At 44.6% G+C, this 18559-nt stretch overlaps 4 protein-coding genes and 2 non-coding genes across 6 annotated transcripts; 5 read left to right on the top strand and 1 right to left on the bottom strand.

The window, feature by feature from the left end:
• Window positions 1-251: 251 nt before the first annotated feature.
• TRNAG-GCC lies at window positions 252-322 on the top strand. Its single transcript has one exon. It is a non-coding gene; the product is annotated as a tRNA-Gly (tRNA).
• Window positions 323-677: 355 nt separating this feature from the next.
• On the top strand, window positions 678-749 carry TRNAM-CAU. The gene has a single exon. It is a non-coding gene; the product is annotated as a tRNA-Met (tRNA).
• A 3980-nt stretch (window positions 750-4729) lies between these two features.
• Window positions 4730-5176, bottom strand: LOC104998112 (histone H2B type 1). The gene has a single exon (XM_010853133.1). The coding sequence runs from the start codon at window positions 5156-5158 to the stop codon at window positions 4778-4780; it is 381 nt and encodes a 126-aa protein (XP_010851435.1). The 5' UTR covers window positions 5159-5176; the 3' UTR covers window positions 4730-4777.
• Window positions 5177-5417: 241 nt separating this feature from the next.
• On the top strand, window positions 5418-5908 carry LOC104998101 (histone H2A type 1). Its single transcript, XM_010853126.1, has one exon. It carries the CDS (start codon window positions 5460-5462, stop codon window positions 5850-5852), a length of 393 nt encoding a protein of 130 aa, XP_010851428.1. The 5' UTR covers window positions 5418-5459; the 3' UTR covers window positions 5853-5908.
• Window positions 5909-7252: 1344 nt separating this feature from the next.
• On the top strand, window positions 7253-18280 carry LOC104998120. Its single transcript, XM_010853141.1, is given in 5 exon segments — window positions 7253-7683; window positions 8108-8129; window positions 16207-16515; window positions 17783-17899; window positions 17902-18280. Coding segments are annotated over 5 exon segments (1170 nt in total). The 5' UTR covers window positions 7253-7278; the 3' UTR covers window positions 18219-18280.
• Window positions 16177-16568, top strand: LOC104998090 (histone H4). Its single transcript, XM_010853123.1, has one exon. It carries the CDS (start codon window positions 16209-16211, stop codon window positions 16518-16520), a length of 312 nt encoding a protein of 103 aa, XP_010851425.1. The 5' UTR covers window positions 16177-16208; the 3' UTR covers window positions 16521-16568.
• Window positions 18281-18559: the final 279 nt, after the last annotated feature.

Below are 18559 nucleotides of genomic sequence, written 5' to 3'. Positions count from 1 at the left end.
CTCCGCTGGGGCACGCCCAGGACTAGGTCACTCATACCCAGACCAGCCTCCGGTGTCGCAGAAGGACGCTCTTAACTTGCAGTGGAAAGGAGGGTTTCCTAAAAAGAAGGGAAGAGGGAACATTACAAGGTTCTATTCAGTAAAACCAAAAAACTAAACCTAACATATAATTTCGATGTAGCGAGTTAAAAAAAAAAAAAAAGAAAGAAAAAAAAAGCCATTTAGAAAATGAGCAAAACCCAGTGATACAAGCATTGGTGGTTCAGTGGTAGAATTCTCGCCTGCCACGCGGGAGGCCCGGGTTCGATTCCCGGCCAATGCAAAGTGTTTCTGTTTTCTCTTACCATTCTAATTTTGAAAATGCTCTGGTTTTGAGTTCGGAAATGTTCTATTTTCGAATTTTGACCTACTCTTATATTTTGTAACTGCAAGATCCGCAATCACTTCTGCTAGGTGAAAGGGGCAGACTGGTTGGCGACCGGTTGTTTTCCTAACAGAAACATCCAATTTTCTGCCTTCAGAATATATAAAATCAATGTTTTGGATTCATTCTTTTGTTTGTAGCATGAGTAAAATCAATGAATGGGCTTTGAAAGAAGAGTTTCCCCAGTTTCTAAAAACAGCCCTTTACGTAAGGTGTAATAAAGGAATTACTTTGAACGCTTAGTGTCACGTTGAGCAGAGTGGCGCAGCGGAAGCGTGCTGGGCCCATAACCCAGAGGTCGATGGATCGAAACCATCCTCTGCTAGCTGTTTTGTATTTTTCCTGAGGGGGCGCGAGTTGGGTGCGTTGGTTCGAGGAAATGAAGGACTGTCAATCCCATGGGCGGAGGAGCCTGGTAAGCTGCAGTCCATGGGGCGCTAGAGTCGGACACGACTGAGAGAGTTAACTTTCACTTTTCACTTTCATGCTCTGGAGAAGGAAATGGCAACCCACTCCAGGGTTCTTGCCTGGAGAATCCCAGGGACGGGGGAGCCCGGTGGGCTGCCGTCTGGGGTCGCACAGAGTCGGACACGACTGAAGCGACTTAGCAGCAGTAGCAGCAGTCTTAGCAACCCTGTTGCCCGTCTTTCTATACCTAATGAAAACGGGTAATCCGGGAGTATATTTTTATTCCAAGAAAATTTTGAGACGAAAATAAGTCACAAATCAGAAAGGCTTTAATGTCAGGTGCCGTATCTCAGAGAGCAGAGAATTAGTGTTAACCCATCTTTACCTACTATCGTATTGTAAACAAGAACTTAGAATTAAATAAAACCATATATAGCTAATTTTAGTTTCAGAAATTTGGTTAAAGGGAGTTGGAATTTATTTAAAATTACAATTCTCAAAAATCTCTCCCCGCTGCTCTGTTTTCCTTCTTAACACATCACTATGTAGTATAAAATTATATTTTATTTTATTCATTAAGTATTTTGTCCCCCTGTAATTGCTGTAGTATCTAGACCATGGCCTGTCACATCTTAGGCACCGCTTGTTTGTTAAGTACATGAAAAGCTACAATTTCAAATACACCAAACAACACTATTCATTGTTATTTTTCACCTTTAAAAAAATTACAAGGGTACAAAAATGACCACACAAAATCCATCTACTGTTTAACATTATGATATATATTCACTACAAATTTCTTTTATATTTATGGAAAACAACAACACATAAAATTGAAGTACCCTTCAGCTGCACCCCCAGCCCTAACATCCCTTTTCTTAGGGTAACTCTATCGTGAATTTGATATGCATATCTCCCGTTCCCCTAACCTCCCTTTTTTTCTTTGGATGAATAATTTTTATTTACCCAGAGCCTGAGAACAAGTCATATTATGAAGTTTTTATTTAAATAACACAATGCTTATTCAAAAGGGTTGACAAAGTATCTACATGAAAGGCTTTTCTTTATAATACCATTGATTAAGTCTATTTCTATGCAACAATCTATAACCAAACATGAGAATACCTAATATCTATCTACATAAATGTCTGGAATGGAAGGCCAAAGGGTCATATCTGATTTTCACTTGGTTCTAAAGTGAATTCCTTGGTGGTCCAGTGCCTAAGTCAACATGCTCCCAAAACAGAGCGCCAGGCTTCCATCCCTGATTAAGGGGCTAGATCCCACATGCTGCAACAAAGATCGAAGATACTGGGGGCCTCAGCTAAGACCTGGTACAGCCAAATTAATTAATTAACTAATAATAAAATATAAAGGCAACTTCTTTGTCAACATGGCAACGGAGTCTTTAGAAATCCTGTCATTAAAGCCCTTTTATCAACTGTATTTTTTTCCACATTAAAGTCCTATAACTGTATAGAATCACTATATGCACTTCAGGTGCCAGGTGAAATCTCATTTCATTTTCAATCTGCTTACACTGATGCCCATGGCAAATACAATTTCCCTCGAGGTGGTTCTTAAAGTACTATCCTCAGTAGCAAGTTTTCTAATCTCACAGATCACCAGAGGCACATGTGATTAATCCAAAGGAAAACATTTGTCAAGAAAGATGAAACAATTCACTATTTTCTTCTGGGTTCTATTTAAGAATAAATTTTAAGACTGTTCTTGGATACTGTAACCATAGATTGAGCATCTTCTCAAAGTGTAAAATTCATGCTCCCTCCCAGCAAAAATCAGGATTTTGTCAGGTGTTTAGATTTATAGAAAATATTCAAATATTTATCGTTTGAGGACCAGAACTAGTGTGTCCATGACCCTTTTATTTATTTTAGGGTGCAGAATGTTTGATTTTTGACTTCTTTTTATTTGGACAGCTCTGACCAGACCACAAAACAATATCTCTCTCCCTCTCTCTCATGCCCACAAGTGATTTCTGGGGACGCTAACTTATATCCAGTGATTAAACAGAGACAGAAATTATCACTTTACTTATTCCAATTTACTGTCAGTAAAAAGTTGAAGCATTTCAATTGGATCTGGAAAACCCAAGGCCTTTGACCTGTCCTTCTGTTTCCTTGCCACAAGGTGGCAGAAGAGGGCAATACTTATATCACCCACTGACGGTAATTATCCCTCAGATCTCTTAACAGTGGAAGGAAAAAAATCTCAGAAAGAGCAAATAATAGAGGTGATGAATAGGAAGTCGATGTGTTCAGGATGAAATTAGGGGACTGCTCTTGCCAGCTTCCAAGACCTAATGACAGGGGCGCAGGTACTGGAAAAAGAGGAGTGAATGACAAACCCTGTATATTCTGCAGGACTCATTGACATGTTGGCATAACTTCCAGGAAGCTTGTTGCCTGTGACAGGGACAAAACTGTGCATCTGAAATAGGTCCATATCCCCAACTTTAAGGGAAGTAACAAAGGGAAAGACACTAAATGTTGCAGTCTTAAGTGGGGATATGAGTGTAGGGGCTTATTTTGCTGTTAATGGGGAGAAAAAAAAAAGAATTACAAAAGCAATCATTTGTTGGTGAAAGGGGATGCCAGGGTAGCGGAAGATGTTAATGATTCCAACTGAAAATTTAGGCAGTACTGAAAGATGCAGAGGAATGGGGAATTGAAGGACTTTCGATCATGCCTTGAGAAATTCCATTCCCTAATAATACTAACTAGCCCATGCGTTAAATAAATATGCTCTTCTCTTTAACACTGAGTTCTCTGATTTCTTTCGCGGGATTTTTAATTGTGAACTCAAGACACTACCAGAAAACTGTTTCCCCGGCCAAATGAGTCCTGGATGTCTCCCTTCCGTTGCATCCTGATTAAACACTGGAAGAACGCGGCTTTCCCAAGCAGCTGGGTTTCTTGTTCAACATTTTCTCTTTAAATGCCGTCCCGGACCTTTAATATTCCCATAGCACTATGGCATAAATCATTCCAACTCACCCTAAGGTCTTCGTAGACAGGGCTAATGTTGCAGTACCTATTCTGTAGAGGATGGGAAATAGAAACAGGCAATTTCGCCCAGGATCCGACTGCAGAACACAGAACCGTTAATTTTCAGTATTTATGGCTCTAGGCTTCCGAGCCTTGTGCATTCCCCAGGATAAAGGTAGTAATTTACTTTCGAGAAAAATCTCTACAAAACGCGCAAAACTGTTGGCAGAGTATCAGGCCAATTGCAACCCACGGCGGGCTTTTCAAATAGTACTGCTGCCCAATCAGAGGCGGGGGGCGTTACTCGCTTTGAAAAAAAGAAATTTCGGTTGCTGTGCTGCTGCTGCTAAGTCACTTCAGTCGTGTCCGACTCTGTGCGACCCCACAGACGGCAGCCCACCAGGCTCCCCCGTCCCTGGGATTCTCCAGGCAAGAACACTGGAGTGCGTTGCCATTTCCTTCTCCAATGCATGAAAGTGAAAAGTGAAAGTGAAGTCGCTCAGTCGTGTCCGACCCTCAGCGACCCCATGAACTGCAGCCTTCCAGGCTCCTCCGTCCATGAGATTTTCTAGGCAAGAGTACTGGAGTGGGGTGCCATAGCTAAGGGCAAAACTGAAAATCCATTTCAGTGGGCGCCAAATAACCCATACTAAATTTGTATGGCAAGTTTTGCGCTCAGTTGCAGAGCCATGATCGACTGAGGCCCCGTAGCCTGCCAGGCTCCTCTGTCCATGGAATTTTCCAGGCAAAAATACACTGCCTAGCTTATCCAAGACTGCTTGCGGAGAGCTTTAAAAAAATTTACCCCGTTTTCCACCGTCAAACCAGCCGCGTAATCTGAGTGAAATTAGACTACAAGCAAGTGCACCAGCTATTTCTCTGAAAGTGTAGGTGGCTCTGAAAAGAGCCTTTGGGTTTTGTAGGGCTGCGAGCCGGCTCACTTGGAGCTGGTGTACTTGGTGACAGCCTTGGTGCCCTCGGACACGGCGTGCTTGGCCAGCTCCCCGGGCAACAGCAGGCGAACGGCGGTCTGGATCTCCCTGGATGTGATGGTCGAACGCTTGTTGTAATGCGCCAGGCGCGACGCCTCGCCCGCGATGCGCTCGAAGATGTCGTTGACGAAGGAGTTCATGATGCCCATGGCCTTGGACGAGATGCCGGTGTCCGGGTGGACTTGCTTCAGCACCTTGTACACGTACACGGAGTAGCTCTCCTTGCGGCTGCGCTTGCGCTTCTTGCCGTCCTTCTTCTGCGCCTTGGTCACTGCCTTCTTGGAGCCCTTCTTCGGGGCCGGAGCGGACTTAGCTGGCTCAGGCATGCTGACAGAAACTACAAACTCTCCGAGAAATAAAGGGAGGACAGAGTCCTTTTTATAGTCACAACTCCATATGCAAATGAGTCTTAGTAAACTTCTCTATCTGATTGGTGAATACTAGTGATGGCGTTTATGCCAACATTGTCCAATAAGAGCACGCATTGTAAGGAATTGTGTTTGTCTGGTTTAAAATAGTAAGGCAACTTTGGCCAATGGAACCGCTGCTTTTTCGCGCGCACTGTGGCTATAAATTGTGAGCTCCTTTGCTTTAGTTATTTCTGGTGTAGCTTCTGAGTACTGCACTATGTCTGGACGTGGCAAACAAGGCGGCAAAGCTCGCGCCAAGGCCAAGACCCGCTCCTCGCGGGCCGGGCTCCAGTTCCCCGTAGGCCGAGTGCACCGCCTGCTCCGCAAGGGCAACTACGCTGAGCGGGTCGGGGCCGGGGCCCCGGTGTACCTGGCGGCGGTGCTGGAATACCTGACAGCCGAGATCTTAGAGCTGGCGGGCAACGCGGCCCGGGACAACAAGAAGACCCGCATCATCCCGCGTCACCTGCAGCTGGCCATCCGCAACGACGAGGAGCTCAACAAGCTGCTGGGCAAAGTCACCATCGCTCAGGGTGGTGTCCTGCCCAACATCCAGGCGGTGCTGCTGCCCAAGAAGACTGAGAGCCATCACAAAGCTAAAGGCAAATAAGAATAAGGTCTGAATTCATACTCCAACTTCTAAGAACAAAGGCTCTTTTCAGAGCCACCCATAACTTCTGTGGAAGAACTGAGCACTCTTGAAACCTGTCATGCCTGGCTAAGGTTACAGTACTGTGTAGCCCCCTATTGACTGAACATGCATTCAGTTCAGTTCAGTCACTCAGTCGTGTCCGATTCTTTGCGACCCCATGAATCGCAGCATGCCAGGCCTCCCTGTCCATCACCATCTCCCGGAGTTCACTCAAACTCACGTCCATCGAGTCGGTGATGCCATCCAGCCATCTCATCCTCTGTCGTCCCCTTCTGCCCCCAATTCCACCCAGCATCAGAGTCTTTTCCAATGAGTCAACTCTTCACATGAGGTGTCCAAAGTACTGGAGTTTCAGCTTCAGCATCATTCCTTCCACAGAACACCCAGGGCTGATCTCTAGAACGGACTGGTTGGATCTTGCAGTCCAAGGGACTCCCAAGAGTCCCTCCAACACCACAGTTCAAAAGCATCAATTCATCTAACTCTGGTAAAGAAAGACCAATTCTCAGTTTACTCCATTGTAAAACCATGACACTGCGAACCAAGAAACACATTTCTGACGATTGTTTTGTTCCAGCATTAAACCAATTTTGATTCTGGGTCTTTATCATTAGAACCCAGTGGTCCAATAGTTAAAACTTCTCAAATGTTTTTTTCAGGGCTACCTCTGTTTACAAAACAACACCTAATCACTTGATCAGTGTAAACCTAGCATCACTCCAGGCCTTCTAGTCAGTACGCAGTTCACATTTTTAAGTCCAACCATTTGAATCAAAATTAAGTTAGATGACCATTCAAGCACACACCAACCCCCCGCCCCACCTTCCCTACACCACGCTGGGCAAATCTAAAGTTCTATCTTCATAGGACCAGTGTGCCAGTCTATTTTGAAACTTTATTTTAGATCTTGATACGAACATTAAATGCAGATCTTGATTCAGTTATGAAGTGGAACTAATTTTTTAGAGATACTAATTTTTTAGAGATAAAATACATTACTTTGCTGTAATTTCCCCCCATATTACCTGAAAAGGGAAAAAGACCCCAGTGAAAATGAATTTCTTTTAGAACTTAGTCCCTGACTTACAAAAATTCTGGACCAAATTCCTTTTTTACTGGTGAAATCAATATTTCAGTCGAAAACCAAAAACTCAGACAAGATACAATGCAGCCATAATTCTTCCTGCAAAAATACAAAACACAAGTTTAAGAAGGACAGAAAACAAAGCCTTTTCAGGGTTGGTAAGATCCAAATGAAAATAGGTTTTTAACCAATCAGGTTACTCCAGCAAAGTCTGGCCAATCAGGATCGGATCATCTGTATAAAGTCTCGTCCTGGACCCAGTTGTTCAGTTGCTTCTTCCGCGACACAACTCTTCAGGCTATGGCCCGTACAAAGCAGACGGCTCGCAAGTCCACCGGCGGCAAGGCGCCGCGCAAACAGCTCGCCACCAAGGCGGCTCGCAAGAGCGCTCCGGCCACTGGCGGCGTGAAGAAGCCGCATCGCTACCGGCCTGGCACGGTAGCTCTGCGTGAGATTCGCCGTTACCAGAAGTCCACGGAGCTGCTGATCCGCAAGCTGCCGTTCCAGCGGCTGGTGCGCGAGATCGCGCAGGACTTCAAGACGGACCTGCGCTTCCAGAGCTCGGCCGTGATGGCGCTGCAGGAGGCGTGCGAGGCCTATCTGGTGGGGCTCTTCGAAGACACCAACCTGTGTGCCATCCACGCCAAGCGCGTCACTATCATGCCCAAGGACATCCAGCTTGCTCGCCGCATCCGCGGGGAGAGGGCATAAACTGTCTTTGACTGGCTTGGGGGCATTAGCTTCCTCCCAAAGGCTCTTTTAAGAGCCACTTCCGTTTTCACTGAGAACAGCTGTTACACAAGGATAGGTCTTCCTAAAGCAGAGGAATTTTGTCCAGGAACTACATAATCTTAGTCACAATACAGATATGAAGCGTACTTGTCAAGGCTGAACACGCCGTGATAATTTTGTAAGCTGTTAAAAGCTTACTGATAACTGCTAATAGGGGCAAGAGTGTCTCCGCACTACCTGGGCCCTGTCTGAGTTCTCCTATGTAAAATCTGTAAGGAGGACTCAGTTAACACAGAACTCTGCCTACCTAAGTTAAAGAGCAGAGTAAGTTCCTAGCCCAGTTAGAGTAGCCTCAGGATGCAGAACTCTGGTTGACTGTCCCGCTGTGTATGTGCAGTGCTTGGAAGGGCAAGTATCTTGTAAGTTCTAGTCAGTTACTGATTGAATTGTCCAGGGTCCAAGGAGGGGCAGAGTATATCTAGGTTAAGTCAAGCAATGTGGCCCAGGATCTAGCAATAGTGGGCAGACCTCTAACGTAACTGACAATCAGTTTGTTTTATACAACTCCAAAAAATAATCCGGTTGAAGCTGGCTACAGGGTGTTGAACTAAGCCCTTTTGAGAACTGCATTTCTCACTGTTTGGCGGTAGCGCTGGTAACCCTGCAGGATCAAGTTCTGAGCTGTTTATTCTTCACCCCCATTCTAAGATTTTATATTGGGAGATTAACAAATCAGTCCTCTGACTTTTATTTGCCAGCTTTCAGGAACCTCCGAACAAAGACAAGCACAAGGAGCAATACACAGGCGTCAGTGTTCAGTCACTCAGTCTTGTCCGACTATACGACCCCATGAACTACAGCACACCAGGCTTCCCTGTCCTTCATCTCCCCGAGCTTGCTCAAACTTACGTCCATTGATTCGGTGATGCCATCCAACCATTTCGTCCTCTGGTCCCCTTCCCCTCCTGCCTTCAATCTTTCCCAGCATCGGGGTCTTTTCTAATGAGTTGGCAAGAGCATCAGGTGGCCAAAGTTTTGGAGCTTCAGCTTCAACATCAGTCCTTGCAATGAATACTCATGACAGGCGTCATGCATGCCATCAACATCTGGTGACTTTCTAGAGGTAGAAGCCACAATGAGCCTGTTTGAGGCAGTAATGTCCTCCACACCACTTGTGGGCTTATCCCATACCTGACATCACACTCACACCTATGAAATTCTAGGACCAGGAGAGTATTCTCCTAAGTCTGTGTGAACCTGTTTTATTTTTGTAACTTTTTATTTTGTATTGAAGTATAGCTGATTATCTAGCCAAATATTGTGATAGTTTCAGGTAGATAGCAAAGGGACTCAACCATTCATATACATATATCCATTCTCCCCCAAATTCCCCTATCATCCAAGCTGCCACAAAATATTGAGCAGAATTTCCTGAACTATAAAGTAGGTAGGTCCTAGTTGGTTATCTATTAATATCTTAATAGATATTAGCATTAATATCTTAATTAGATAATAGCAGTGTGTACATGTCCATTCCAAACTCCCTTTCTATCCTTTCCCCCTGGTTCGTTCTCTAAGCTTGTGAGTCTGTTTCTCTTTCTTAAATAAGTTCACTTTTATCATTTCTTTTTTAGATTCTGCATATAAGGGATGTCATACAATATTTCTCCTACTCTGTGTGAAACTTTTAAATGTAAAACTTTGCCCCTTTTCTCTCACCATATACATATCATAAGGCCAAAAAAAAAAATCATGCTATTCACTGATGGTTCTCCAGAATAGAAAAAGCCTGACACAGGCAGGTGCTCATCAAATTCTATTTGAATGAATGTAGTCCTGATTTGTAACACTAAAGTGAAGAGGAGCTCAAAAGCCTCTTGATGAAAGTGAAAGAGGAGAGTGACAAAGTTGGCTTAAAGCTCAACATTCAGAAAACTAAGATCATGGCATCTGGTCCCATCACTTCATGACAAATAGATGGGGAAACAGTGGAAACAGTGTCAGACTTTATTTTTCTGGGCTCCAAAATCACTGCAGATGGTGACTGCAGCCATGAAATTAAAAGACGCTTACTCCTTGGAAGGAAACTTATGACCAACCTGGATAGCATATTGAAAAGCAGAGTCATTACTTTGCCAGCAAAGGTCCGTCTGGTCAAGGCTATGGTTTTTCCTGTGGGCATGTATGGATGTGAGAGTTGGACTGTGAAGAAAGCTGAGCACCAAAGAATTGATGCTTTTGAACTGTGGTGTTGGAGAAGACTCTTGAGAGTCCCTTGGAAGGCAAGGAGATCCAACCAGTCCATCCTAAGGATCAGTCCTGGGTGTTCTTTGGAAGGAATGATGCTAAAGCTGAAACTCCAGTACTTTGGCCACCTCATGGGAAGAGTTCACTCATTGGAAAAGACCCTGATGCTGGGAGGGATTGGGGGCAGGAGGAAAAGGGGACGACAGAGGATGACATGGCTGGATGGCATCACTGACTCGATGGACGTGAGTCTGAGTGAACTCCGGGAGTTGGTGATGGACAGGGAGGCCTGGCGTGCTGCAATTGATGGGGTCTCAAAGAGTCGGACACGACTGAGCAACTGAACTGAACTGAACTGAACTGAGACACAAGATAGCCTCAGGTAATTACTGAGTGCTTCCCACCTCCTGCTTTTCACACTTCATCCAAGATACTTCTTGAATTCTATGGGGAGTAGGTATAATACTGATGACAAGAATTATATAAAACTTTATAGTTTCCAAAGTATTTTCACACATGTTTTCATTTGTGAGCTTGGTGATAATTCCCCAGATTTAGAGAATATACATATTAATCCTTTACTAGCTCTAGAAAAGTCTGTCTTTTCTGAAGGTAGCCAAGTGCTGGGAAGACAAAGCCAATAGATCTCAGTTTGGGATTCTTTGAACAAACCCTCGAAGGAAATGAGGAGCTCTGTATAAGCGTCCCAAGGCTGTAGGAAAATAAAGTAAGAGTACCTGTTTAAGAAAAAGAAAAAATAGAACCGGCTAGAAAAGCCTGTTTTCCTTTAAGTGGAAAGGCAGAAGTTAGGGTGTTTTAACATTTTGCAATTTCTCAGTAAGGACATCTGGGATTTGGATGCTGATTGAGATCTGAAGTTAAGAAGTGTACTGTGGCTCAGTGAGGACATGCTCTATTAGAAGCCTAAGGTTGGTTGTAGAAAAGGTGGTTTTAGGAAATAACCAAAAATTCTTAAAAAGAAAGAAAGAAATTAGAATAACCACTAAAATCAAAGGCACCAACTCTGAGTACTTTTTAAAAACATGACTTGCAGAAAACGAGTGTCTTGGCCTGCTCAGGCTGCTGTATCAGAATACTACAGACTAGGTGGCTTATAAATAATAGAAATGTATTTCTCACAGCTCTGGAGGCTGGGAAGTCCAAGATCAAGGCGCTGTCAGATTTAGTATCTGGTAAGAACCCTCTTCCTAACTCATAGATGGCTATTTTCTCCATGCGTGGAAGAGTCAATGGGGTCTCTTTTATAGAGGCATGAATACTACTGATGAGGGCCCTGTACTTAAAACCTAAGCCCTTCCCCAAAACCCTACCTTCCAAATACCCTCAAGTTAGAGATTAGATTTCAACATATGAGTTTTGGGGAAATAGAAACAGTCTATAGAAACCAGTCTGCTTTTAAAGATTAGAAGCTTAGGAACTGTGTTCATAGCCTCTGACCCTATTGTAAACCCAAGGGAGCAAGACAGCAGGGGGCTCCTGCTCCACGGACCCCAATCTTTATCTTGATTTTTATTTTCTCAATATCCATCCAACCCTGGAGGTGCTAGTAAGGTGAAGTGAATGAAAGGGAATCAGAGTTTCTGGCAGCTATTATCTGATATATTTAGGCATGAAAACTGACTAAATTAGGAGATAGAAGGGACTATGAAGACATTGGTCACATTGTATTACAGAATTTTGGAAACAAGGTTAGGCAAAACAAGGAGAGAGTGCTAGGCATGAACAGTTGTGTATATTAGAGAATACATTTAGGTCTTGAGAAAGCCTCAGGAGAAGGTAAGGGGTTTCTTAAAGGGTTTTGCAATTCTGGCTTCAAGTCATGAGCAGACAAGAGTAGGGCAGAGTGGGGATTTCACTGGTAGCCCTGTGGTTAGGATTCCGTGCTTTCACTGCTGTGGCTCAGGTGTGATCCCTGCTCAGGCAAATATGATCCCAAAAGATGCAGGGCAAAAAATAAATAATAGAAGGTGTAATAAGATGAAGGGGCCAGTAAATGCTACATCCTCAAATTTCTTTAAGTGAAATAGTACATGGAGGCATAGATGGTTGAGGAACCTTTGAGAATGAAAGCAAGGATGGTGATTGCTCTGGGGTAGGACTAACAAAGAAGGAAAATTTTGTGCTTGCCTGTCTCATATTTAAGATTCTGACTTGGTAAAAGGCCAATCTGTGTTGGGAAGTAAGACTCTATGGAATGGAAGAAAAGATTTGAGAAGTTAAGCTCATGGAGTAGAAAACACTCCAAAGGGCTAGTTTTGGATTAGTGTATGTCTGCATGTGTCTTTGTGTGTTTATGTGTAAATATATATGTGTTTGGAGGACAGGAGAAATGAGAATTAGGAAAGGCACTAATTACTAGTAAATAAACTAACTTTGAATGAAGAACAATGCAAGAACAATAATGATAGTTTATGGTGAACAATCTTGGATTTGTGATCTCTGAAGAATTAGCTTCAGGACCAGGGACCAGGCTTGATCACTCAGAGCTTTTGTGTAGCAGAAGCTTTATTACAGTGAAAAAGGACAGAGAAAGATTCTGACATAGACATCAGAGAGTGACCCACTTGCTAGTCTTATCAAGGCCTTATATACTTTTACCAGACCCACTCCCACAACATACATCTTAAATCAACAAGATTAATCAGAAGATTCTTGTTAAGAAGGAGAAACATGTCCTTGAGCAACATACATTGTTGTTATATAATCATATGGCAGAAGTCCTCTAGGAGGAGGTCACCATTAACCCCGCCATAGAGCCAGAAGTTACACAAGACTGGGGAAACAGACTCTTGGAGGCCACAAACAAAATGCTGTGTGCACCAGGACTCAGGAGAAAGGAGCAGTGACCCCAAAAGAGATTGACCCAAACTTACCTGTGAGTGTCCAAGAGTCTGGCAGAGGCATGGGTTGGTGGTGGCCTGCTGTAGGGTTGGGGGCACTGAGTGCAGCAGTGCGTGCATGGGACCTTTTGAAGGAGGTCTCCATTATCTTCATTACCTCTACCATAGTTTGGCCTCAGGTCAAACAACAGGGAGTGAACACAGCCCTGCCATCAACAGAAAATTGGATTAAAGATTTACTGAGCATGGCCCCACCCATCAGAACAAAATACAGTTTCCTCCTCAGTCAGTCTCTCCCATCAGGAAGCTTCCATAAGCCTCTTATCCTTATCTATCAGAGGGATAGTTCAGTTCAGTTTAGTCACTCAGTTGTCGCTCAGTTGCGACCCCATGAATTGCAGCACGCCTGGCCTCCCTGTCCATCACCAACTCCCAGAGTTCACCCAGACTCACGTCCATCGAGTCAGTGATGCCATCCAGCCATGTCATCCTCTGTCGTCCCCTTCTCCTCCTGCCCCCAATCCCTCCCAGCATCAGAGTCTTTTCCAATGAGTCAACTGTTTGCATGAGAGGGCCAAAGTACTGGAGTTTCAGCTTTAGCATCATTCCTTCCAAAGAAATCCCAGGGCTGATCTCCTTCAGAATGGACTGGGTGGATCTCCTTGCAGTCTAAGGGACTCTCAAGAGTCTTCTCCAACACCACAGTTCAAAAGCAGCAATTCTTGGGCGCTCAGCTTTCTTCACAGTCCAACTCTCACATCCATACATGACCACTGGAAAAACCACAGCCTTGACTAGATGGACCTTTGTTGCCAAAGTAATGTCTCTGCTTTTCAATATGCTATCCAGGTTGGTCATAACTTTTCTTCCAAGAAGTAAGCGTCTTTTAATTTCATGGCTGCAGTCACCATCTGCAGTGATTTTGGAGCCCAGAAAAATAAAGTCTGACACTGTTTCCACTGTTTCCCCATCTATTTGCCATGAAGTGATGGGACCAGATGCCATGATCTTAGTTTTCTGAATGTTGAGCTTTAAGCCAATTTTTTCACTCTCCTCTTTCACTTCCATCAGGAGGCTTTTTAGTTCCTCTTCACTTTCTGCCATAAGGGTGGTGTCATCTGCATATCAGAAGGATGACAGAATGAAAAAACCACAATCACAGAAAACTAACGAATCTGATCACAAGGACCACAGCCTTGTCTAACTGCATGAAACTATGAGCCATGCCATGTAGGGCCACCCAAGATGGACAAGTCATGTTGGAGAGTTCTGACAAAATGTGGTCCACTGGAGAAGGGAAAGGCAAGCTACTTCAGTATTCTTGCCTTGAGAACCTCATGAACAGTATGAAAAGGCAAAAAAAAATAGGACACTGAAAGATGAACTCCTCAGGTCAGTAGGTGCCCAATATGCTACTGGAGATCAGTGGAGAAATACTCCAGGAAGAATGAAGAGACAGAGCCAATGCAAAAACAACACCTGGTTGTGGATGTGACTGGTGATGGAAGTAACGTCCGATGTTGTAAAGAGCAATATTGCATAGGAATCTGGAATGTTAAGTCCATGAATCAAGGCAAATTGGAAGTGGTCAAACAGGAGATGGCAAGAGTGAATGTAGACATTTTAGGAATCAGTGAACTAAAATGGACTGGAATGGGTGAATTTAACTCAGATGACCATTATGTCTACTATTGTGGGCAAGAATCCCTTAGAAGAAATCGAGTAGCCATCAGAGTCAACGAAAGAGTCCAAAATGCAGTACTTGGATGCAATCTGAAAAATGACAGAATGATATCTGTCCATTTCCAAGGAAAACCATTCAATATCACAATAATTCAAGTCTATGCCCCTACCAGTAATGCTGAAGAAGCTGAAGTTGAACGGTTCTATGAAGACCTACAAGACCTTCTAGAACTAACACCCCCCAAAAATGTCGTTTTCATTATAGGGGACTGGAATGTGAAAGTAGGAAGTCAAGAGATACCTGGAGTAACAGGCAAATTTGGCCGTGGAGTACAAAACAAAGCAGGTCAGAGGCTAACAGAATTTTGCCAAGATAATGCACTGGTAGCAAACACCCTTTTCAACAACTGCTAGGTAACAAGGCAGAAAGCTGCCTGGTTTTTCTATAGTTGCAAGGGAAGAGGATTGTTGAGATTACCCATCCAATAACATCTTCAAGGTTAAGCACTCAGATTCCATTACTAAACAGGAGAAGAAGAAAGCCAGACAAGTAACTCAATAAGAAATGGACTAACTAATAGAAGATGGGCATGCGGTCATTTGCACATATAGTATTTACAGACATTATAAAGTAAACTTGGAGAATACTATTAGGTATTTGTTCAAGTAGTAAATAACCACACACATTTGAAAGAGAAAGGGTAAACATTTCTGAAGCTCGGAAAAAGAGAAAAAGTAAATGTGTTATTCGTTAGAGAAGGCATTTTCTCGGAGAAATAAAATCTGCTACCTAGCAGACAAGCCAGAGCCCGAAAGGTCATTTCAAATAGCCAGAAGTCAAGGAAACATTTGAAAGTTTTTTTATTTTTTAAATTCCTGGAATAAAATTGTTCCTGGTCTTTACATTCAGCATTTTATTAAAGACACTATTAAAGGCACAGATCTTTGGGGTGCACTTGATTTCTCAATTCAAGAAAGGAGAGAAAAGGAAGGTGGTGATGGCGGGGGCGGGGAGGGGATAGGGGTAGAAGGGCAGGAAAGGAGTCGAGAGCATTTTCACTTGCTAATGGACTCGCCAGAGGAAACGGCGGGTAAAAGCTGAGCTTCCTCAATTTCCTTAAGTGTTTCTAAGTGAAACGAAGAACATTTGAAAAAACCAGTTGTACCAGAAAAATGTGGCAGCGAGTGAGGGAAGAGAAAGGAAGATGATAGGATGAGTACAAGATAAGGAAAAGGGGAGACCACTGCTGAGAACGATGAGGAAGCCCACCCTGAAGCCCACCCTATAAGCAGGCTCTCAGCCACGAGGTTTCACAAAAACCCCCAAAAGACTAAAATCACGGCTCTCGAGATGGGCCATTCATTCCGGAAGCCACAACTCGCTAGTACGATCAATGCCTAAGAGAGAGCAAAAAAAGAGAAAAGGACAGCAAGGTCTAACCCAAACAAAGGAATGGTTTTCCAGTTGTGGGCAAGGGCAACACAGTGTATTGTAGAAGCTGAACGGAGGGATTTTATTAGGCCCTTTTTTTGAGTCTGTATTTTAAGCACCTCTCCATTTTGCTGAAAATGTGGGCGGGGCTTCGGGTCTGGAAACTCCCAGAGGCGTCACGGCTGGTCTGAGGGGTTCCCAATCAGGTCCGAAACATCACTATATAAAACACGGCCTTGGCGAGCTACGGCGTCGTCACGACTGTGGGTGCAGATATGTCTGGTCGTGGCAAGGGCGGTAAGGGCCTCGGGAAAGGGGGTGCTAAGCGCCACCGCAAGGTTCTTCGTGACAACATCCAGGGCATCACCAAGCCCGCCATTCGTCGTCTGGCTCGTCGTGGTGGCGTGAAGCGGATCTCCGGTCTCATCTATGAGGAGACCCGTGGGGTGCTGAAGGTATTCCTGGAAAATGTGATTCGGGACGCGGTCACATACACCGAGCATGCCAAGCGCAAAACTGTTACCGCCATGGATGTGGTGTACGCGCTCAAGCGCCAGGGACGTACCCTTTACGGCTTCGGCGGTTAAAGGGGCATTTAATCACCCTACCTTAAAGGCCCTTCTTAGGGCCACCCACTGACTCTGGTAAAGAGCTGTAGGCGCTAAAGTCGTTAGGTTGTGTGGGGAAGATTGACGTCTGAAAAATAATTTGAGTATGGTCAAAGCTCCAGTTCTCCGTCAGTATTCCGGTCAACAACAGTGGCAGATTTTCGTTTGATGTCGTTTCTTATAAGCTAGGCAAAATAACCTTGTGTTGACTGCTCGCACTTAAAGGGTAAATAGCTCACGAAGCAGTATGGCTAGCAATAACACAAGAAGTTTAAGGAAAAAGGTAACTAAGCTCCGTTTTACTAAGCTATAAGAGTTCTGGAACAGAACATATTGGCTGGGTTGACTTTAACTTAATGGCCTCCACTTAAACACTCCTTTCAACTTATTCAAGCTTGTTAAATCATGACATCTTATATCTAAAATGCAAGACACTTGTCTAGGCCAGCTGTCCGCAACCTTTTCGGCGGCAGCGACCGATTTTGAAGACAGTTTTCCCACGCGCCTGGGTGGGAGGATGGTTTCGGGATGATTTAAGCATATTAGAAGCTCCAAGTTTGGCCGCGTCATGCGAAGAGCCCACTCATCGGAAAAGATCCTGATGCTGAGAAAGATTGAGGGCAGGAGGTGAAGGGGGGCGACAGAAGATGAGATGGTTGGATGGTATCACTGATTCGGACATGAATTTGAGCAAACTCCAAGGGATAGTGAAGAACAGTGAAGCCTGTCATGCCGTAGTCAATGGGGTCGCAAAGAGCAGGGACACGGCTGCGCAACTGAAGAGCGACTATTTATTGTGCACTTTATTTCTCTGGAGTAGGAAACGGCAAACCACTTGAGTATTCTTGCCTGGAAAATCCCATGGACAGAGGAGGCTAGTAGCCTACAGTCCATGGCATCACAGATTCGGACACTCCTGAGAGACTAGCACACTTTATTCTTACTTTTATTTCATCAGTTCCACCTCAGATCACTAGACATTTAGATCCCGGAGGTTGGGGACCGCAGCTCTAGACGACAGATTTAAGAATTTGGATACATCCTGCAGGTTTTTTTTGAAAGCCAACAAGATATTTCCTCACCACGTAATCCTAGTGTCCGAAGTAGAGGCGGGACAATGCTTCCTAAACCCAGAAAGAATGGGCGTGGAAGGGCGGGGTAAGCGAGAGAGCAGCAGTCTATTGTCCAATCAAGACGCGAGGTTCGCTATATATTTTGGGACGGCCGAGCGCTCACATCAGTGTTAGGCGGTTGGCACTACTTACCAATGGCTCGCACTAAGCAGACGGCTCGGAAGTCCACCGGCGGCAAGGCGCCGCGCAAACAGCTCGCCACCAAGGCGGCCCGCAAGAGCGCGCCGGCACCGGCGGCGTGAAGAAGCCGCATCGCTACCGGCCTGGCACGGTAGCTCTGCGTGAGATTCGCCGTTACCAGAAGTCCACGGAGCTGCTGATCCGCAAGCTGCCGTTCCAGCGGCTGGTGCGCGAGATCGCGCAGGACTTCAAGACTGACCTGCGCTTCCAGAGCTCGGCCGTGATGGCGCTGCAGGAGGCGTGCGAGGCCTATCTGGTGGGGCTCTTCGAAGACACCAACCTGTGTGCCATCCACGCCAAGCGCGTCACTATCATGCCCAAGGACATCCAGCTTGCTCGCCGCATCCGCGGGGAGAGAGCATAAATTTTGTGGCTGCTCTAGCTAACACATACCTACCCCCAAAGGCTCTTTTAAGAGCCCCTCAATTGTCACTAAAAAGGAGCTGTTCCTTGTCGAGTATACATATTACCAGCAAATGAAAAACGGCATGAATTTTAAATGAAACGTTTCGTGGACCCAAATATTATTGTACCACGTCAATACTATGTAGAAGTGGCTGTATCCTGGGCTCCTAGTCACTCAAACTTTCTAGGAGAAGCATTTTTTTTAAGTGATAATGTTTAATTCTTGGCTAAAGAAAGTGACTGAAGAAGTGGCCCATTCCTTGTTAACCAGTGCTTTCTGCGGACAGTTCTGTAATGACA

This window comes from Bison bison, unplaced genomic scaffold (assembly GCF_000754665.1).
Source record: "Bison bison bison isolate TAMUID 2011002044 unplaced genomic scaffold, Bison_UMD1.0 scf7180017852864, whole genome shotgun sequence".
NCBI lineage: Eukaryota > Metazoa > Chordata > Mammalia > Artiodactyla > Bovidae > Bison > Bison bison.
The sequence above is the reverse complement of the archived record's forward strand: the minus strand, read 5'-3'. Positions and strand labels throughout refer to the sequence as shown.